Source organism: Rana temporaria, chromosome 1 (assembly GCF_905171775.1).
Source record: "Rana temporaria chromosome 1, aRanTem1.1, whole genome shotgun sequence".
In the NCBI taxonomy this organism is placed as follows: Eukaryota; Metazoa; Chordata; class Amphibia; order Anura; family Ranidae; genus Rana; species Rana temporaria.
Genome location: NC_053489.1, coordinates 287,038,982 through 287,058,637, shown reverse-complemented (window position 1 = coordinate 287,058,637; position 19,656 = coordinate 287,038,982). Strand labels below are relative to the sequence as shown.

At 42.6% G+C, this 19,656-nt stretch overlaps 1 protein-coding gene across 1 annotated transcript in view; it reads left to right on the top strand.

Moving 5' to 3' along the window:
• The first annotated feature begins 3,747 nt into the window (after positions 1 to 3,747).
• C1H9orf135 (chromosome 1 C9orf135 homolog) overlaps positions 3,748 to 19,656 on the top strand; it is a 44,986-nt gene continuing 29,077 nt past the window's right edge. Inside the window, exons 1-4 of the mRNA XM_040356771.1 lie at positions 3,748 to 4,008; positions 5,687 to 5,721; positions 10,804 to 10,915; positions 17,841 to 17,962. Coding sequence (XP_040212705.1) covers positions 3,928 to 4,008; positions 5,687 to 5,721; positions 10,804 to 10,915; positions 17,841 to 17,962 — 350 coding nt within the window. The 5' untranslated portion in view covers positions 3,748 to 3,927. The remainder of the gene's footprint in view (positions 4,009 to 5,686; positions 5,722 to 10,803; positions 10,916 to 17,840; positions 17,963 to 19,656) is intronic.

Genomic DNA, 19,656 nt, shown 5'->3' with positions numbered 1-19,656 from the left:
ACCGGGGGGGGGGGGTGCTGCCACCTGAAATTGAGAAGCAGGGGGGGGCCCTTTACAAAGAAATAAAGAAAAATATATATAAAAAAAAGGGGGGTAGCCATCCGGGGCCTTGGGGACCTCTGGGCCCTTTAATAAAAAGAAAAAAAAGAAATATATATATATATATATTTTTTTTTTTAAAGGGGGGTTGCCATCTGGGGCCCTGGGGACCTCTGGACCCTATATATATATATATATATAGGGCCCTTTAATGAAAAAATTTAAATAAACCTCTGGGCCCTTTAATAAAAAATAAATAAAAACAAATATATATATATATAAAAAAAGGAGTTTCCATCCTCTGGGCCCTTTAAAATTTATATATATATATATATACATATACATATATAAACAAAAAAAAGAAAATAAACATTTATAAAAAAAAAAGGGGGTTTGCCACATGGGGCCCTGGGGACCTCTGAGCCCTTTAATAAAAAAATGATATATATATATATATATATATATATATATATATATATATATATATATATATATATATATATATATATATATAAAGAACTAGAAAGAAAAAAAAAGAAAGAAAATAATATAAAAAAAAAAAAAAATTATAAAAAAAAAGGGGGGTTGCCATCCGGGGCCCTGGGGACCTCTAATAAAAAAAAAAATATTATATATATATATATATATATATATATATATGTAAAAAATATATAAAAAAATATATTTTTTTTATAAAAAAAGGGGGTTGTCATCCGGGGCCCTGGGGACCAGTGTCCTGATTATCAGTGCAGTCCCAATAGTGCTGCCTATCAGAGCCCACCAGTGCTGCCAATCAGTGCCTATCAGTGCTGCCAGTCAGTGCTCATCAGTGCTGCCAGTCAGTGCTCATCAGTGCTGCCAGTCAGTGCTCATCAGTGCTGCCAGTCAGTGCCATTTATCAGTGTCGCCTACCAGTGCCTATCCATGCCCATCAATGCCACCTATCAGTGCTTGTCAGTGCCCCCTATCAGTGCAGCCTCATCTGTGCCTCCTTATCAGTGCCCATCAGTGCAGCCTATCAGTGCCTCCTTATCAGTGCCCATCAGTGCAGCCCCATCAGTGCACATCAGTGAAGGAGAAAAATTACCTGTTTGCAAAATTTATTAACAAACTGTCAAAAACGTTTATTTAGCAAAAAATTAAAAACCCAGTGGTGATTACCGTATTTATCGGCGTATACCGCACACTTTTTTCCCCATAAAATCAGGGGAAAATCGTGGGTGCGCGATTAACGCCGATAGCATACCTCGGAGGGGAAGGAGGGGGACGAGCGCCCGCCGGAAATCACTGAGCCGTCATCTCCTCTCGGCTCTCACTCGGCTGTCACGTCACACACGCACAGTCCCGCCTCCGCCACCAGCATTGGACCAGTGTTCTGTCTGTCACAGGAGATGGTCCAATGCCGATGGCGGAGGCGGGACTGTGCATGTGTGACGTGACAGCCGAGTGAGAGGAGATGACGGCTCTGTGATTTTTCCGGCGGGCGCTCATCACACTCTGAGGTATGTGAGAGCCGCTTGACCTCTTCGATATCACTCGAATTATTCCCCCTTATCTAAGAAACTTGAGGTTGATCTCCAAATGTGGTCAGTATATGATCTGTCCTCAATTGGCAGGGTTATTTCTATTAAATTGATGTTGCTACCTAGAGTTTTGTATTATTTTCGCTCATTACCTATCGATTTGAATTGGGCAGACTTATTGAAGCTACAAGCTAAACGTATTCGTTTTTTCCAGAAAATTCTCTCTTAAAATTGGGGTGCTCGTTATACGCCGGCGCGCGTTATATGCCGATAAATACGGTAAATATCACCCAAAAAATAAATAAAATGGAAAATGGAACAGGAGATTTTAAAGGTGCCTAAAAAAATTCATGTATAATATAAAACTACAAATTTTATTAAATAGATTTGATAAAAAATATATAACAATCTTCTTCAGAAAACAATGTGATCAGATCAAAACATATCTACTGTACAAAAACATATTTCTCGACATGTTTCGCTAAAGTATATAGCTTCCCCACTTATCCTTGGCTGATTTACCTAATAAACCACCAAACTAAAACTCTAATTGTGTGAACAAAATGATAAAAATGTCATATGTGTACAGCGTGGTATGACCTTGCAATTATCATTCAAAGTGTGACAGCAACGAAAGCTGAAAATTGGCCTGGGCAGGAAGGGGGTATTAAATATGATGCATTCATTTATAAAAAAAAATAAAATAACATTTTCCAACAAATAAGTGTAAAATATAGTGTGACTCTTGTACCAGTGGCGGCTGGTGCTCAAATTTTCTTGGGGGGCGCAAACAAGCTGAAAAAAACCTCCATCAATTGCAGCCACTGTGCCATCAAATGCAGCCACTGTGCACATCAAACGCAGCCACTGTGCCATCAAACGCAGCCACTGTGCCCATTAAATGCAGCCACTCTGCCCATCAACCGCAGCCACTGTACCCATCAAACGTAGCCACTGTGCCATCAAACGCAGCTACTGTGCCCATCAATTGCTGCCACTGTGCCCATCAATTGCTGCCAGTGTGCCCATCAATTGCTGCCAGTGTGCCCATAAATTGCTGCCACTGTGCCCATAAATTGCTGCCACTGTGCCCATAAATTGCTGCTACTGTGCCCATCAATTGTTGCCAGTGTGCTCATCAATTGGCGATACTGTGCCCATCAATTGCTGCCAGTGTGCCCATCAAGTGGCGCTACTGTGCCCATCAATTGCTGCCAGTGTGCTCATCACTTGCCACTACTGTGCCCATCAATTGCTGCCAGTGTACCCATCAATTGCTGACACTGTGCCCATCAAATGCTGCCAGTGTGCATCCCCCGCCCACCCGGCACATACTTGTCTCGGTGGGGCACGGCGACGATGTCCTCTGCGCTCCTCAATGTCTTCTCCTGTCCTCTGCTATGATTGGACGCCTGATAGGCGTCCAATCACAGCGCCTGACGTTTCAGCAAATCAGGTAACAGACCCGAGCACCTGATTGGCTGAAAGGTGGTTCAGTGTTAAGAAAACTAATATGTATTCGCTTTCCAAACACAACGCTGAGTGAACTGCGAGTGCCGAGCATGGCGCCCGCTGTTACCCTTTTTGGACGCCTATTAGAGCCTACGCCAAAAAGGGGCCAGGCACCTGAATAGAGCGTGGCAGCGACAACCATAGATAGATTCATGCAATGCATGAATCTATCTATGGTAATAGACAGGTGGCAGGCGAGAGGGGGCGGCGCCCGTGCGCCCTTTATGGACGCGCTGCCACTGCGCTTGTACTGAAGTTTGGAGACCCCTTAAGTAAATAATGCTAATTTTACTACAGACAATAAATGCATGCATAAAAAAAAAAAAAAAGCATGTCACGGAAAAGGTGACAACAATGGTGTGTGATTCCCTCTTACAGAAGGAAAGTGTCCTATGACATACATGGCAGAATGTTGTGTGCTGCTACTGCATATACAGTATGTGGGTCTGCTCCTCCGTGCTGCATTCGATGCACCCTTGCTGTTCTGGCGATAATCATGTTGTCTTTACAAGGCTTCCTGGTAATTGTCAGGGAAATCGATAACCATGTGACAACATGAATCTATCAGGGACTACATCTCCAGCACTGGCGGCGGAGGGATCCGAGAACACACATCCTGCTTAGCGTCTCTGTCACCATGGAGACTAGGGGAAGTGCCCGTGTTTCTGCTTCTCTGCCCCCCCTGAAAACGAAACAATCGGGTCACCTGCTCGCTTTTCTTGCTCTCTGCTTTTAGCAGTTATACAGAGGGTTCTAGAGAGCTCTGTGTAGGAGGAAGCAGTGCGGATGAACACGTGTGAAGTGTCTTGTCCCCGACATACCTGTGGAGCTGCTGACAAGTTTGTGGACAGCCATGGCCATGTATATGATGGACAGTGCAATCAGGGGGGATATGCTGGAGAAGAAAGGCTCGCTGTTCCTGCGTTCAAACCACATGCACTTAGAGTGACCACGTGTCCCGGTCTACCCGGGATCGTCCCGTAATGTACATATTTGTCCCTGGTCCCGGACACCTTCATTGCGGGACAATACAGTGTCCCGCAATAGAAACTGACAGTCTGGGAACAGGGGAGGACCGAGCCGCCATAGTTCTGGCTCTGGCTCTGCTTCCACCTGATCACTGGTTGCTATAGCCGCTTGGCGTCTGGCAACCAGTGACGTCACTGCCCACGTTGAAAGCAGAGGAGGATTTCACTTCTACCTCCTCCTCTGCGCTAGTGCTGCTGGGGAGTCACTGCTGGTTCTCTCACCTCCGCTCCAGTCACTGGCTTGCTGCTTCTGTGAGGTGTTTCTGTTCCCACAGCTGAGAGGCATCTCTCCCTCTCACTTCCTCCCCCCTCCTGCCCTGCCCACCTCACACTAACACACAGATTGAAGCCCCCCTTCTCCTTGGCTCGGATGTCAGGAGGGAAGGAGGGGGAGGAGAATGGACACTCAGGAGGACGGGACATGCTGATCTGAGGTTAGTACACAAAATCTTAATGCTTGGCACTAGCAGGAGAAGGAGACACAGAGACAGGGGGCAAGTTGTCAAAAAATAATACTTGCAGTGATTTTGGGAGATAAGAGCATGCTGTATGTGATAGGGGGGCACTTTAGGAGGGGAGATAAATTGTTTTTTATTCACCCCCCCCCCCCTTCCAGAACAATTTCTCTCCCCTCCCAAAGTGTGCCCCCCCTAGCACATACAGCATGCTCTTATCTCCCAAAATCACTGCCAGTATTCTTCTTTGACAACTTGCCCCCTTCCCCATCTTCAAAGACAAGCTGTCTGCTATTGAGGGGGGAAACGTTGCTAGACATTCAGGGCAATTGCTCCAGGTGCCAATGCCCCCCTGTCAGGCAAGTTAGTGAAGCCAAGTGCCTGACCTTTTTCAGCAATGGGCTCCAAGACTCAGGACTGGTTCACACCACAAATCACATAGGAACATGCTCTGCGTTCCTTTGCAATTCACGTGCCTTCCAGATTCTGTGCGATTTCAGCCCTTTCATTTGAATGGGCTAAAACCCATCGGTCTGCACCAAGAGCTGTGCATGCGCTACTTTACAAAACGCACAGCAACTGGATCGCATGGTACTGCTGATCATACAAACACTACATTTGCTACCTGCATTTGGGTAGTCATTAACCCCTTTGTACCAGCCACACACAAATATGCGGCTTCTCTGTGCCTGGTTCTTGGCACAGAGAGGTCACATATTTAAATGAATTGCGATCAGTAGCGCTGTGCCGAGAGCGCACTCCCTGAGCACCCCCTTCACAGTTACCGGCGTCTAAGTGAAAGCTTGCGATCGCTGCAATCGATCAGGAGTTTTTGAATCGTGTGTGCCAGGAGGTAAAGAGGTTAAGTTGACACCCACAACAGATCGCTATGGGACACAAAACGCAGGATTCCCTCACAGCATTCTGGTATAAACAGACCCTTAGTCCGGATACACAGGATTTCATTTGTATCTCAGAAAGCTCCCACCAAAATCTTGCACATGGGCCCGCTGATTTCATACGCCCCTGCCCCAAAAATCGGCAAAAAATATGTCAAAAATCATCTTTTTGTGGGGGGGGGGGGGGGGGGGTGTCCCTGAATGGCAGTTTGGAAATGTGGTCACCCTACATGCACTATGACAAGCGCGCCATGGTGTCTGGCTGGTAAGATTAACCTCCTGGGATGACTGGATCTGAAGGGTTAATGGATCCAGGTCATGGTATAGTATGATCATGATGATGATTTGGTTGGATTCAAGTGGGATCTGAATAAAATAAAGTGATGATTTGCAATGTATAGAGAACATATAGAAGTTATCTGTGCCTACACAGTACCCTTTCATATCTCCCAGCTTTTTGACATGGGAATGAGGGACACCTATTGGCAAAAGTATGCAGGCATAGGACACACCCCTTGCCACGCCCCCTTAAAGAAGAATATTATTATATTGGCTTTTGGAATTTACAAATGCAGCAATTTAGATATCAGATGAAAGGTTTAGCACTGGGAAACACTTTTTGATAGATAAAAAGTGCATTTTATATAGATCTATAGATCAGAGCAAAATGAGGGACAAATGGGGGGGAATGAGGGACAGAGGGACATTGCTTCAAATCAGGGACTCTGCTGCCAAGGAGACACAAAAGAGTTTAAAGGGGTTATAAAGGTAATTTTTTCCCCCCATAAATAGCTTCCTTTACCTTAGTGCAGTCCTCCTTCACTTACCTCATCCTTCCATTTTGCTTTTAAATGTCCTTATTTCTCCTGAGAAATCCTCACTTGTTCTTCTGTCTGTAACTCCACACCGTAATGCAAGACTTTCTCCCTGGTGTGGAGTGTCATGCTCGCCCCCTCCCTTGGACTACAGGAGAGTCAGGACGCCCACTAACACACAGCTCCTTTCTCTATCTGCAATGTAGAGAGCGTCCTGACTCTCCTGTAGTCCAAGGGAGGGGGCAAGCATGACACTCCACACCAGGGAGAAAGCCTTGCATTACTGTCTGAAGTTACAGACAGAAGAACAGGAAGTGAGGATTTCTCAGAAGAAATAAGGACATTTAAAAGCAAAATGGAAGGATGAGGTAAGTGAAGGAGGACTGCACTAAGGTAAAGGAAGCTATTTAGGAACATTTTTTTTTTTAAACTTTACAACCTCTTTAAGGCTGGGTTCACATATGAACCGCATGCGGCTTACAGCAGGGGTCTGGTGTGTGCTGGTTCACCTTTTAAGTCCAATTTCAGCCTAAATTTTGGGCTGAGTTCTGAAGTATTTTTCTTTAAGTTGCAACGGACCCGCTGCAGAGATATGTGAACCGGCTCCATAGAGAGCGGGTCAGAATCTCCTGCTATTACAAATTAGATGATAATGATAATGATCACTAGGACAGGCATGTCCAAAGTCCGGCCCGCAGGCCAATTGCATTCCGGTTTTGAACGGCCCGCCTGGTCATTTTGACATGTATGTCTTTTGTGGCCCCCAACGAATCCCTGAGCGCCGGGGGCCACAAAAGAAATACATGCTGGCTGCCTTGGAGGAGGAAGGACGAGCGCTGTGCATACAGGAGTACTTCCTGTTTACACGGCAGCCTATGTAAAAGGAAGTCCAGTCTCCTGTACTGCCATTGGACGACTGTTCTGTTCATCACAGGAGGCGGGACTTTCGATTAAAGAGGCCACCGATAAAATAGGAAAGTCTCCTATATGTCTGTTGGCACTTGTCCCGCCCCCTCCTTGTCTCCTCCAATGCTGTAGATGAATGAATCAGGCTGCAATGGTGAGTCTGCATTCAGGGCAAGGGGGGGTGCTGCATGCATGGCAAGGGGGTGCTGCATGCATGGCAAGGGGGGTGTTGCATTCAGGGCAAGGGGGGTGTTGCATTCAGGGCAAGGGGGGTGTTGCATTCATGGCAAGGGGGGTGTTGCATTCATGGCAAAGAAGGTGCTGTATTCAGGACAATGGGGGTGCTGCATTCAGGACAACGGGGGTGCTGCATTCATGTCAAGGGGGTGCTGCATTCAGGGCAAGGGGGTGTTGCATTTATGGCACTTGTGAGGCTGTATTGATGGGCAGTGACCCTTATTTTGTTTCACAGTTCTTTATTTAAAAATGTAAGATTTTTTTAAAGTGAAGGTGCATGTTATACGCTGATTAAATCTGATATATCCAAATAATACGCCTGAGCTCATCTCTTCACCACACATAGCCACAAAGGTAAGAGAATTCTTGTTGGGCCGTGTATTAGTGATCAGAGGAACACACTTAGACCACATTTTTAATGGTTCAAAAAATCTCAGGCAAAATGGTCGGCCCTCACGCATGTTCACTTCATCAATTCTGTCCCTCTTTGAAAAAAGTTTGGACACCCCTGCACTAGGACAAATAGAGAGCGCAAATCTCCCTAAAGGGGACACAAACAGCATTTAAATACCAGACAGTTTCTAATCCTTAAAAAAAATGTTTGACTTTTGTTATACTTTTAATGCTCATTATAGGGACCAGAGTCTACAAAAGTTTCAGTAGGAAGGACGCATTGTGTATTTTGCGAATATTTGTGGGCCAAAAAAAATTCCCATCAGGGTAGCTCTTACATCAGAGTTTAAATCACAGTCCCCCTGTATCAGGGCCCCCATCAAAGTACCCATTTTACATTAAGGCCCCCATTACAATCCCCCCTTACATCAGGGTCCCCATCAGAGTCTGCCCTTACATCAGGGTCCCCATCAGAGTCTCCCCTTACATCAGGGTTCTTAATCAGAGGCTGTCCTTACATCAGGGCCCCATTACAATCCCCACTTACATCAGGGTCCTCGTCAGAGTCTCCCCTTACATCAGGGTCCTCGTCAGAGTCTCCCCTTACATCAGGGTCCTCGTCAGAGTCTCCCCTTACATCAGGGTCCTCGTCAGAGTCTCCCCTTACATCAGGGTCCTCGTCAGAGTCTCCCCTTACATCAGGGTCCTCGTCAGAAGTGCAAAAACATTACTATGCTGCAGGCTCGGACTGACCATAGGGCACACCAGGCATTTTCCCAGTGGGAAGGGCCACCAAGCCGCATGTCCTGGCAGGAGCGGCCTGTTGGTGACCGGGCCACGGAGCGGGAGGGAGGTGGGCAATGACCGCAGTCTGGACAGGGCTGATGCAGGCTGCGATCACCACTCGTCTCCTGCTGTGTGATCATGCCTGTGTCTCCTCTCCCGGTGTAGCATGAAGATATGTATCCTCTGATGCAACTGCGCTTGCACCATATTCAGGCAAAACAAGCCAAGCGCAGAAATACACCCGAAGAGGTAACTGAACTTATTTAACTCCTTACATGCCGAATGGTTGGCGGGACAAAGGCATGATCACCTAACTCTTTACATGCCAAATGTTTGGCAGGGACACAGGCACAACACACGCTCAGGCACATTGACAGCCAAGCGAGGACACAGTCACGAGTCATCATTATTAACAGTGGGCATACATGGGGGATACAGGGTTTTGCAGCGGCTGTAGCATTGATATCTGGTGGTGGTGGTGGTAGGGATTGGGAACCTGTCAGTGGAAGGAGAGGGTGAGGTTGGGGGTCTGTCAGTGGAGGGCGGGGTGCTAGTTGGTGAGGTGGGTGGAAGGGACTTCCGGAGCCTGCTGCAATGAGTTTGTGTTCCCATCACATACCCGGCAGAGTAACTGGTGGGTACCGAAAAGCTCCCAATGCATACTTGCGATCAGGAGCTTTCCGATCATGTGACCGATGTGAATGCCAATCAAAGTGGTCTCATGATTGGAATGCCTGCCTCTGCCTCCCATCATTTGGATCCTCTTAAAGGGCCGGGAGGTGGTGGTGGGAAGGGGTTAAACCCAGAGGCCCAGATTCACGTAGAACCGGGCAAATCTGCGGCGGCGTAACGTATGACATTTACGTTACACCGCCGCAAGTTTTACGGGCAAGTGCTTGATTCACAAAGCACTTGCCTGTAAAGTTGCGGCGGCGTAGCGTAAATCCCCCGGCGCAAGCCCGCCTAATTCAAATGATCCGGGTAGGGGGTGTGGATCATTTAAATTAGGCGCGTTCCCGCGCCGAACGTACTGCGCATGTGCCGTCCCTAAAATTTCCAGACGTGCATTGCGCTAAATGGCGTCGCAAGGACGTCATTGGTTTCGACGTGAACGTAAATGGCGTCCAGCCCCATTCACGGACGAGTTACGCAAACAACGTAAAATTTAAAAATTTTGACGCGGGAACAACGTCCAACATTGGCTGCGCCTCCTAATAGCAGGAGCAACGTTACGACTTACGCAAACGAAGTAAAAAACTACCGCCGGGCTCACGTACGTTTGTGAATCGGCGTAAGTAGGTAATTTGCATACTCTACGCTGAAAACTACGGGAGCGCCACCTAGCGGCCAGCGTGAGAATGCACCCTAAGATACGACGGCGTAAGAGACTTATGCCAGTCGTATCTTAGGCTAATGTCGGCGTATCTAGCTTTCTGAATACAGAAAGTAGATACGCCGGCGCAGATTTGAATTTACGCGGCGTATCTATGGATACGCCGGCGTAAATTCTATCTGAATCTACCCCAGAATGTATTGTATTTCCCTAGGCTCCTGTAGATGAAGCAATGTGCTTTCAATCTAACAGACTGAGGGCAGAGCTTTTTACTCATAGGGCAATCAGCTTTACCAAAGTCACTATAAAAGCAACAAGGCTGTTTTCACTGTAGAAAGAAGAGAAAGAAGAGTGTTGTCACTCTATGAAGGGAAACCTATACAATAGTTCTGCTGGTAAGATCAACAGGAACTTACAAAGTGTTCTGGGGTGTACTTTGAAACACATAGAGCCTTTTCTTCTTACGGTTATTGGTTGTCTACTTCACATAATTTTATAGTTTGATATTTATTTCTACTTTATAAGCAACCCTATGGTGGTGCAAATTGATGATGCACGCCCATGCCCTTTTTACCTGCATGCAATGAAAAAGGCAGCTGGGTTCTAAATTGACTAAATTGCATCAAGTTTGTAATATTGCGTTCTAAATATTTAGAGTGCTTCTAAGTATGTTTGATGTTTTGCTGTTATATTCAGTAGTGCACAACCCTTTTATCACTGGTACCAACCAAGTCTTACCATTCCTTTTGCTTGTATGGTATCAAAAGCCTGTGTAGCTAAACATCAACAATTACATAAATAAATGTGAATTACTAATACATTTCAGTTATACGTATTTTTAATTTTTGTTTCCATTTGATTTCTTTTATTCTACTAGGCATCAACGTCGTGAAGCTGAACCTATAGACTATGATGTTAGTAAAGTTCCTTTGGGCGAGAAGAATTTATGCCATTCTTCATATAAGAGATTTGGAAATTCAGATTCAGGAGTGAGTAGAAATTGGACTTCATACAGCACAGTGCACATTTTTAAATTTCAGCAAATCTCTGTTATAATTCAAGCCTTATAAAAGAAGCCTGCAGAAAATGATTTCTCTTTTTTTAATACCGTATTGCTTTATTGGGTGCTTAAAGAAAAATCCAATGACATTTCAAGCATACAAACAACAATGTAACAAATTAGTATTACATTTTGTGTAAAGGACTGTACTTGTTCTACATGGCCTCCTATATAGAATTGTAGATATTTAGTAGTTCTACTTATGCACAGAAACTCTTATCATAAAGAAAGGGGGTCGGGAAGCATTACACCGTAAAATGGTTAATAAAAGGAACAAAGGGGGGGGGGGAAAAGAGAAACAAAAATAATAGATTAGAAAAGAGTAGAATATAATATTTTGCTTATTTTGGCTCTTTGAAACTTCTGTTGAAGTAGAACTCATGCTAAAGCCATGTTTTGTTTGGACAGAGTTGGTTATCTGTTTGCTTTCTTGTTAAAATTTCCCTTCAGTTTCTGTCCTCTGATGGCGGTAGCGTTCCCAATTGTCTGCAGCTTGGCCTGTAAAAAATATAGAAGATAAAGTTGGCAACCAGGTAAGGATGAATAAAATTTCTTCTTTGTTCGTCCAAGGAGAACACATGTTCCAAACTGAGCCAACACTTATGCCCTGTACACACGATAGGTTAGTCTGATGAAAACGGTCGGATGGATTTTTCCATCAGATATCCGATGAAGCTGACTGATGATCAGTCGTGCCTACACACCATCAGTTAAAAAAACGATCGTGTCAGAACGCGGTGACGTAAAACACAACGACGTGCTGAAAAAAAATGAAGTTCAATGCTTCCGAGCATGCGTTGACTTGATTCTGAGAATGCGTGGATTTTTAACCGATGGACGTACCCACAGACGATCGTTTTTTTTTTTATAGGTTTTTTATCCATCAGATAATTTTAAAACAAGTTCCTATTCTTTTAACCTATGGATGGATAAATAACCGATGGGGCCCACACACGATCAGTTTGGTCTGATGAAAACGGTCCGTTTTCATCAGACTAACCTATCGTGTGTACAGGGCATAACACGTTTCAGCCTATCAAGGCCTTACTCACAGTAAGGCCTTGATAGGCTGAAACGCATTAGCGTTGGCTCTCTTTGGAACATATATACTTCTTAGGCAAAATAAAGAGAAATTGTATTCCTTCTCACCTGGCCGCCATCTTTATCTTCATGGAAGGACTCTTGTGTTGCAGAGTGGAGACCGCAAGTCAGGCACGGTGAGTGAAAACAGAGAGCTGATGCTGGCCCTGTTTGCATGATTGGGTTGCAGTGCCATTATCTTGCATGTGTGTTTAGTAAAAATGTAGTGTTGGGCTTCCCGCGCCTGTAATGATGTCCCACATACTTGAATGAGATATACCCGCATTGCAGGAGTACCATCCCATTAAAGTCTATAGGATGTTAGTCTGCAGGTGTGGGTTTCTATATACAAGGCTTTCTCATTTCACGCCAAAGTCCAAAGTGGCCTCCCAATGACCCCTGGGATTTTTATTACTCCCACTGACGGACACAAGGGCATTTTTTACTCCTTCTAACCACTGATGCCAAGGCAATTTTGTACTCTTTCTAGGGCTCAATCTCTCCCCACTGACCACTGATGCAGGGGCATTTTGTACTCTTAGGCCCTGTACACACGATCAGTCCAAACTGATGAAAACGGACTGAAGTTCAGTTTCATCGGTTAACCGATGAAGCTGTCTGATGTGCCTACACACCATCAGTTCAAAAACCGATCAAGGCCAACACGGTGACGTAAAACACAACGACGTGCAGAGAAAAATGAAGTTCAATGCTTCCAAGCATGCGTCAACTTGATTCTGAGCATGCCCGGGTTTGGAACCGATGCTTTTGCGTACTAACCATCGGTTTTGACCTATCGGTCAGGCGTCCATCGGTCCATTTTTAAAGCAAGTTCTCTGTTTTTGGACCGAAGGACAACAGACCGATGGGGCCTACACACGGTCGGTTTGGACTGATGAAACTGAACTTCAGTCCATTTTCATCAGTTTGGACTGATCGTGTGTACAGGGCCTTACTGATCTTTGAAGAAAGGGCATTTTTTTACTCCCACTGATGCAGGGGCATTTTACCTATGACCCCATGGTATTTTATTATTCTAAACTTACCTCTTATGCCAGGTCATTTCTCCTACTTCTCACAGCCCAGCCCACCTAACAGTCTGGACAGTGAACTGACCCTTTGTGTAAAAATGTTGATGTCCCCCAGATTAGCATTACCAAATCAAGTACTGCGTGCTTCCCATGCAACAACTGCTGCCCCAGTTTCCCAGTCTAGGTAAAAGGTTACAGTTCCTCTTTGTGGGCATGCTAAGTTTTAATTGAACATCTTGGCACTGGTACTCAGGGGATGCAGCCCAGCTGCAGAAAGCCTTTGGGTTACATCCAAGCATTATGATAGTATACCTTGTCACCCTATATACAAAATCTCCTTGTTGCAGATAACCTGGTGTTTGAGAACTCCTCCTCCATAGCCTTTCAAAAATGGAGTCCAGGTATGAAACAGAACTAAACAGAATCCCTGTGAGTAAGTAGCTCAACCTGGCTTTATCTGGACCATAAAAACATCCTACTAAACATGGACAATGGCAATATGATTACATTATATACATTATATTATTATACTTTATCTAAAAACCATAATAATTGTCATCATAACAATAAATTACTAAAATAAAGAATTTCACAGATTTATTGCATTTCAGCCATTGAATAAATGTTATCTGCTTAACATACAGGCAAAATATAAAGACATCATTTGTAACCTTTTTCTGTTTTTTTTTTCTTTATTGTCTCATGTTAACACTAGGGGGCGTACTAACACTTGATGCTAAAGAGGGCTGTGGTTACTCAGCTCCACATTTATTTTTAGGAGAGTTGGAACAAAGAATTGTCCTGTAAAATATTTAATAAATGTGCTAGGAAATATTTGGAACTGGCTAATTTTACAGTTTACTGCAAGTGATTGAAAACATTCAGATGTTGCATATTATTACAAGAGATGAACATGTGCTATAAAGGGTTCTAAAATATTTTGAAATGTGTCTAAGCTTTTGTGTACCAAAAAAATTAGCATTTTCTATGTTTTAGCAAAGATATAATCTGCCTCCAAAATGTGTTAAAGTGTATATATATATAAAAAATTAACAGTGAACTTCTCTTATTGGCCTGCCAAAATGCAGTTGGATGTGTTTTTGTTATATCTGATCAAAAATATATACTTGGTGATCGCTCCAGAAATCAATTGCTGTCCTGTGTCCTGTGCACTCTGCAGTCTTATCTCGAGCATTTGTATGTTCCTGTCAAGGTAAGGTTATACATATGTGAACTACAGAACGCCCTCTATGTTGCGAAAATTAGAGCAGCAGGTTTTCTGTAGTCCTAACACACTACCTGCCATTTGGTGACATTGCCGTTTCTTCATAAATCTAGTGCAGTGAGTAAGCATTGTCACCCTAGAAATGGAAGTGTGTTACTGACAAGATCACTAGGTGTAAATAAAGGAAAAAAAGCCTGAAAAAAAGGAAAACTAATACAGCCACCACAACCAAAGACTGATAAGCTGCAATATATAACATTTTTGTTCTTGGGTTTAGATATTTTTTTTCTTACAATTTTCAGATATTAGTTATGAGAGATGTGCAAAAAGGAATACAATAAGAAAATAAATAAAAATTGTATAGGCCAAGTGTAGTCAAAAATACACATTACTTACTATGAATGTGATGTGTTCCTTGTGCTGCAGGTCGCCTGCTTTAGTTGAAATTTTCCAACACCACACAACCCCCCCGGAAGCACAATATTTTAGTGCAGTGGGGGTTAGTAGAGATGAGGAACCTGTCATATGCACTCATCAAGAGTACTGACTATGCCCACCCTTTCTGTACCCCTCTATTCATAGAAGCTTTACTATGATTGAAATTGAGGAGGCAGACCTTTCATTCATCTGTCCATTCCCCATGCTATTGTGTTATTTTCCTTCCTTGTTATTTAGTGAATAACAATTTAATGGTACTTAATGGGGCACTTCTTTTATTTTTACTTCTAAATCTTAGATTATGAGCTTGCAAGAGCAGGGCCCTCCTAACCCTCTTGTATTGAATTTTATTGTTGCTTTTTTGTCTCCTTCATATTGTAAAGCGCTGCACAAACTGTTGGCACTATATAAACCCTGTATATTAATATAATAATAATATTAAATCAGTCCCTGGGTATGAGATGACAAATGTCCACTCTTGCTGACCTCATATTTACATTGAATTAGAATTTTATGGTACTTAACCACTTAAGCCCCGGACCAATATGCTGGCTAAAGACCCAAGGTGTTTTTACAGTTCGGGACTGCGTCGCTTTAACAGACAATTGCGCGGTCGTGCGACGTGGCTCCCAAATAAAATTGGCGTCCTTTTTTCCCCACAAATAGAGCTTTCTTTTGGTGGTATTTGATCACATCTGCGGTTTTTAGTTTTTGCGCTATAAACAAAAATAAAGCGACAATTTTGAAAAAAATTCAATATTTTTTACTTTTTGCTGTAATAAATATCCCCCAAAAACATATATAATTTCTTTTTTCCTCAGTTTAGGCCGACACGTATTCTTCTACCTATTTTTGGTAAAAAAAATCGCAATAATCGTTTATCGGTTGGTTTGTGCAAAATTTATAGCGTTTACAAAATAGGGGATAGTTTTATTGCATTTTTATTTTTTTTACTACTAATGGCGGCGATCAGCGATTTTTTTCGTGACTGCGACATTATGGCGGACACTTCGGACAATTTCGACACAAAATTCTCTAAATTAGCCCATGGGTATGAGATGATAGCTGCCATTTGCATGTTAGGCATGATTAAGCACTGATCCAGTGTGAAACGCGTAGGGCTGTTTTCCCTATTTTTGCTGCCTTTTGTAGTGCATTTTACCATTGATTTTACAATAAAGACAACTCAAGAGTTTTTTTGGAGTGCGGCTGTCAATTCTTCCGAAGTTTTCATCATTTGCCCACTCTTGCTGATCTCATATTTACGCTGAATAAGATTTTTTATGGTACTTAAAATGGTTGTAAAGTCAGAAGTTTTTCATCTTAATTCATTCAATGCATTAAAGCGGTTGTAAACCCGCATATACATTTTTTTTTTTTTTTAACCCTGGAAGGCAAAAGCCATAATGAGCTAGTATGCACAGCATATTAGCTCATTATGAAATACTTACCTCGGAACGAGGTAGGGAACTTACCTGGTCCACGCCGAACCGAGGGTGTCTTCCGGGTATCGCCGCTCCAGCACTGTGATTGACGTCACTCCCGCGCATGCGCGTGGGAGATTTCAATCCAGCATGGGTCGGCGGGGCCGGCCCTTCAGCCGAGGATCCCCCCTGCGCATGCGCCGCTGCAATCAGCGGCGCATTGCGGGGGGGGAATATCTCCTAAACCATACAGGTTTAGGAGATATTCTTTATACCTACAAGTATGCCTTATTATAGGCTTACCTGTAGGCAAAAGTCAAAAAAGTGGGATTACAACCACTTTAAGATAAAAAGCCTTCTGTGTGAAGCAGCCTCCCTAATACTTACCTGAACCCCCTCTCTATACAGCAATGTTGTTTGCATTGTCTCGGCTGCCCGGGACTCCCCTCCTCATTGGCTAAAACAGCAGCGTGGTGCCATTGGTTTAAATATAACATGTTTATTATATTTAACAAAAAAAATAAAAACAAGAATTTACAATCACCTTAAGGGGTACTGCTTTTATTTTTACCTCTAAATCAGCGTCTCTAGGTATGATATGGCAGTTGCCTGCTCTTGCTGAACTCATATCTACAGGAAACCGTCCACCAGCTGAAAGCTTTCAGCTCGGGGCAAAGGAAAAATTGGTTAGTTTAGTTTAAAATATTTGTTCTAATTGCAAGAAGTCCAGTGTGTATGCCACAACAGCATACCTCATTGGGTCACTACTTGTGTTAAAAGGATAAGAAATAATTTGAAAGGAGCTTCTAAGGTCCAGAAACAAGACGCTGTAAAAATGTATGTACAGTGTTGGAGGTGGTACTGGACCCTTTACTACTTATATTCCCATTTCCGCCTAGTGTATATGACACTTCTGTAATGTTAGGATGTTCCTTCATATGAATTGGTTCAGTGTTGGTTTCCCTAAGAGCCCTTTCACACTGGAAACGCCTATAGCGGAGTGTTAAAATAGCGGTAAAACACCACGATTTTACTACGATTTTACAGCGTTTTCAATTCATTTCAATGGAGAGGGGCGTTTTTGGAATGTTTTTTTCAGCGCTCAAAAGCTGCTCCAAAGATGCTGCTTGCAGGACTTTTCTCAACGCTCCTCCAGCGCAACGCCTCAGTGTGAAAGGGTCCATTGAGATGCATGTGGAGCGTTTTATGAGCGTTTTAATAGCAATATTTTTACCGCAAAAAATGCAGCAAAAACACACCAGTGTGAAAGGGCTCTTAAGCATAAACAAACCAGTATATCATTTTGCCTGATAGTGAAAAAGTCCCGTTCCCAAATGACATACAAAGTCATGGAAATTTTTTTTTTCCAAATCCATATTTTGTTTTGCCAGTGATTGGGTTTAGTCAAAATTTCAGTTACATTTTTATTTTTTTTTGCTAAAGTTTTTTATCGGTGCGATATTGGTAAAATTTTTCTTCACAGAGCCAAAGACCATTAAACCATTAAACCATTAAATAAATTGAATGAATACAATTGAATGAATATATTATACAGTGCAACATTCCAAGCAGTTTGGTTGCATGCAGTAACACAATGCAGCTCATCATTCTTATTTTTATATAGCTCAAGTTTACTCCATATGTGTTTTTATTCAGGACTGGAACACTACAACACATCAACATTTATCCCAGATTCAGTTAAAAGATGAATATCAAGTCAAAGAAGTCCCTAAGAAAATGATCAACGAGGACAACATCGGTATTCTAGATATTAAGAGGTAACCTTTTATTTTATGCTTTAAATTAGAATGCTGTATACATCAGATATTTATATTAGACATGCTATGAATACGTACAGTATGGGTTTGATTTACTAAACCTGGAAAGTGCAAAATCTGGTGCAGCTGTGCAAGGTAGCCAATCAGATTTTAAATGTAGCTTGTTCAATTAGGCTATGATGAAAAAAAATGAGCTGAAATGCCTATCTGTATAAGGAACTTTTTTTTTTAACATTTTGGAAAGAAAATGGTAATAGTTAGAACTAGGGTTGTCCCGATACCACTTTTTGAGACCGAGTACAAGTACCGATACTTTTTTCCAAGTACTCGCCGATACCGATTACCGATACTTTTTTTTTTTAATGTCATGTAACCGTGGCAGTATTTTTTTTTACAATTTTTTTTTTTAACAGTTCTTTCTTCTTCTTCTTTTTTTAGGGGGGGAGGGTGGATTGTCGGTGCATTTTTTTATTTTTATTTACATTTTTATTATTGTTAAAAAAAAAAAAAAAAAAATATATATATATATATATATATATATATATATATATATATATATATATATATATATATATATATATATATATATATATATATATATAAAATTGCAATTGTTTTTTCTTTTTTATCAGCCCTGGGGGGTCTTTGGTGAGATATCAGCGGTCTTAACAGACCCCTGACATCTCCCCTGTGAGACAGAGAAAGGGACTAAAGACACAGATTTCCCATTCCCCAGTCCCTTTTTCTGCAGCCTCAGCTAAAATGAATGGAGAGAAGCTCCTCTCCATTCATAAACTGAAGCATCGTAAACACAGGTTACGATGTTTCAGTTATGTGAATGGACAGAGTCAGTGATCACTGACTGTTCATTCGGAAAAGGTAGGAGCCAGATTTAGCATTTACAAGTACCTGGGGAAATGCTCGGTATCGGTACAGATACCGATACTAGTATCGGTATCGGGACATCCCTAGTTAGAACCCCTATCAAGTTCTTTTCATGTTGTATGTGTCCTATTTTAAGATTTCCCAACACTGTCCAAATCTCTCCAAAATAAAGGGAAAGCCCATCTAAGCTGTAATTGGAACTGATTTAGCTCAGAAGACTTCCCCCACACCTCCGGTTCTAGAAACAACTGTACCATTTTTGATTTCCCAGCACTTCCTCTCTGGGTCATCTGGGCTAATAGATCTTCCCAGCAGGGGCAAGACTTCCAACTTTTCCCCTCTAGTCAAAACAAAACAAAAAAAATCTGAATACACTTTATTCATGAATTGTCACCTGTCTGGGTGTGTAAATCACAGAAATACAAATCCTTTGATAGATATATACAGTATACGATTATGCATGAGGATGTTGATTGGATTCTGTTGGTTAGTGCACAATTGTCCATGTTTCTTAAATTGTTTATCCAGTAAATCTGTCTGTAGAGAGCTGCAAATATATATTGGAGGATATAGAAATATCACTAAGATAGAGGTTCAGGGAAAATCAGAGGACTTTGTGAGCAAGACTGGAAGAAGGTGTGTGTCCGTAGCTCACATTCTAGGCTACACCTAAGCACTGTAATTTTTGCCGATGACTTTATCCACATGATAGTGCACAATGCATGCGTGACCTGTGTTTCAGCATTCTGCAGTTTCGCTTTCCCATTAATCTGTACACTAAAGAAGAACATACTGAAACATCATCATAA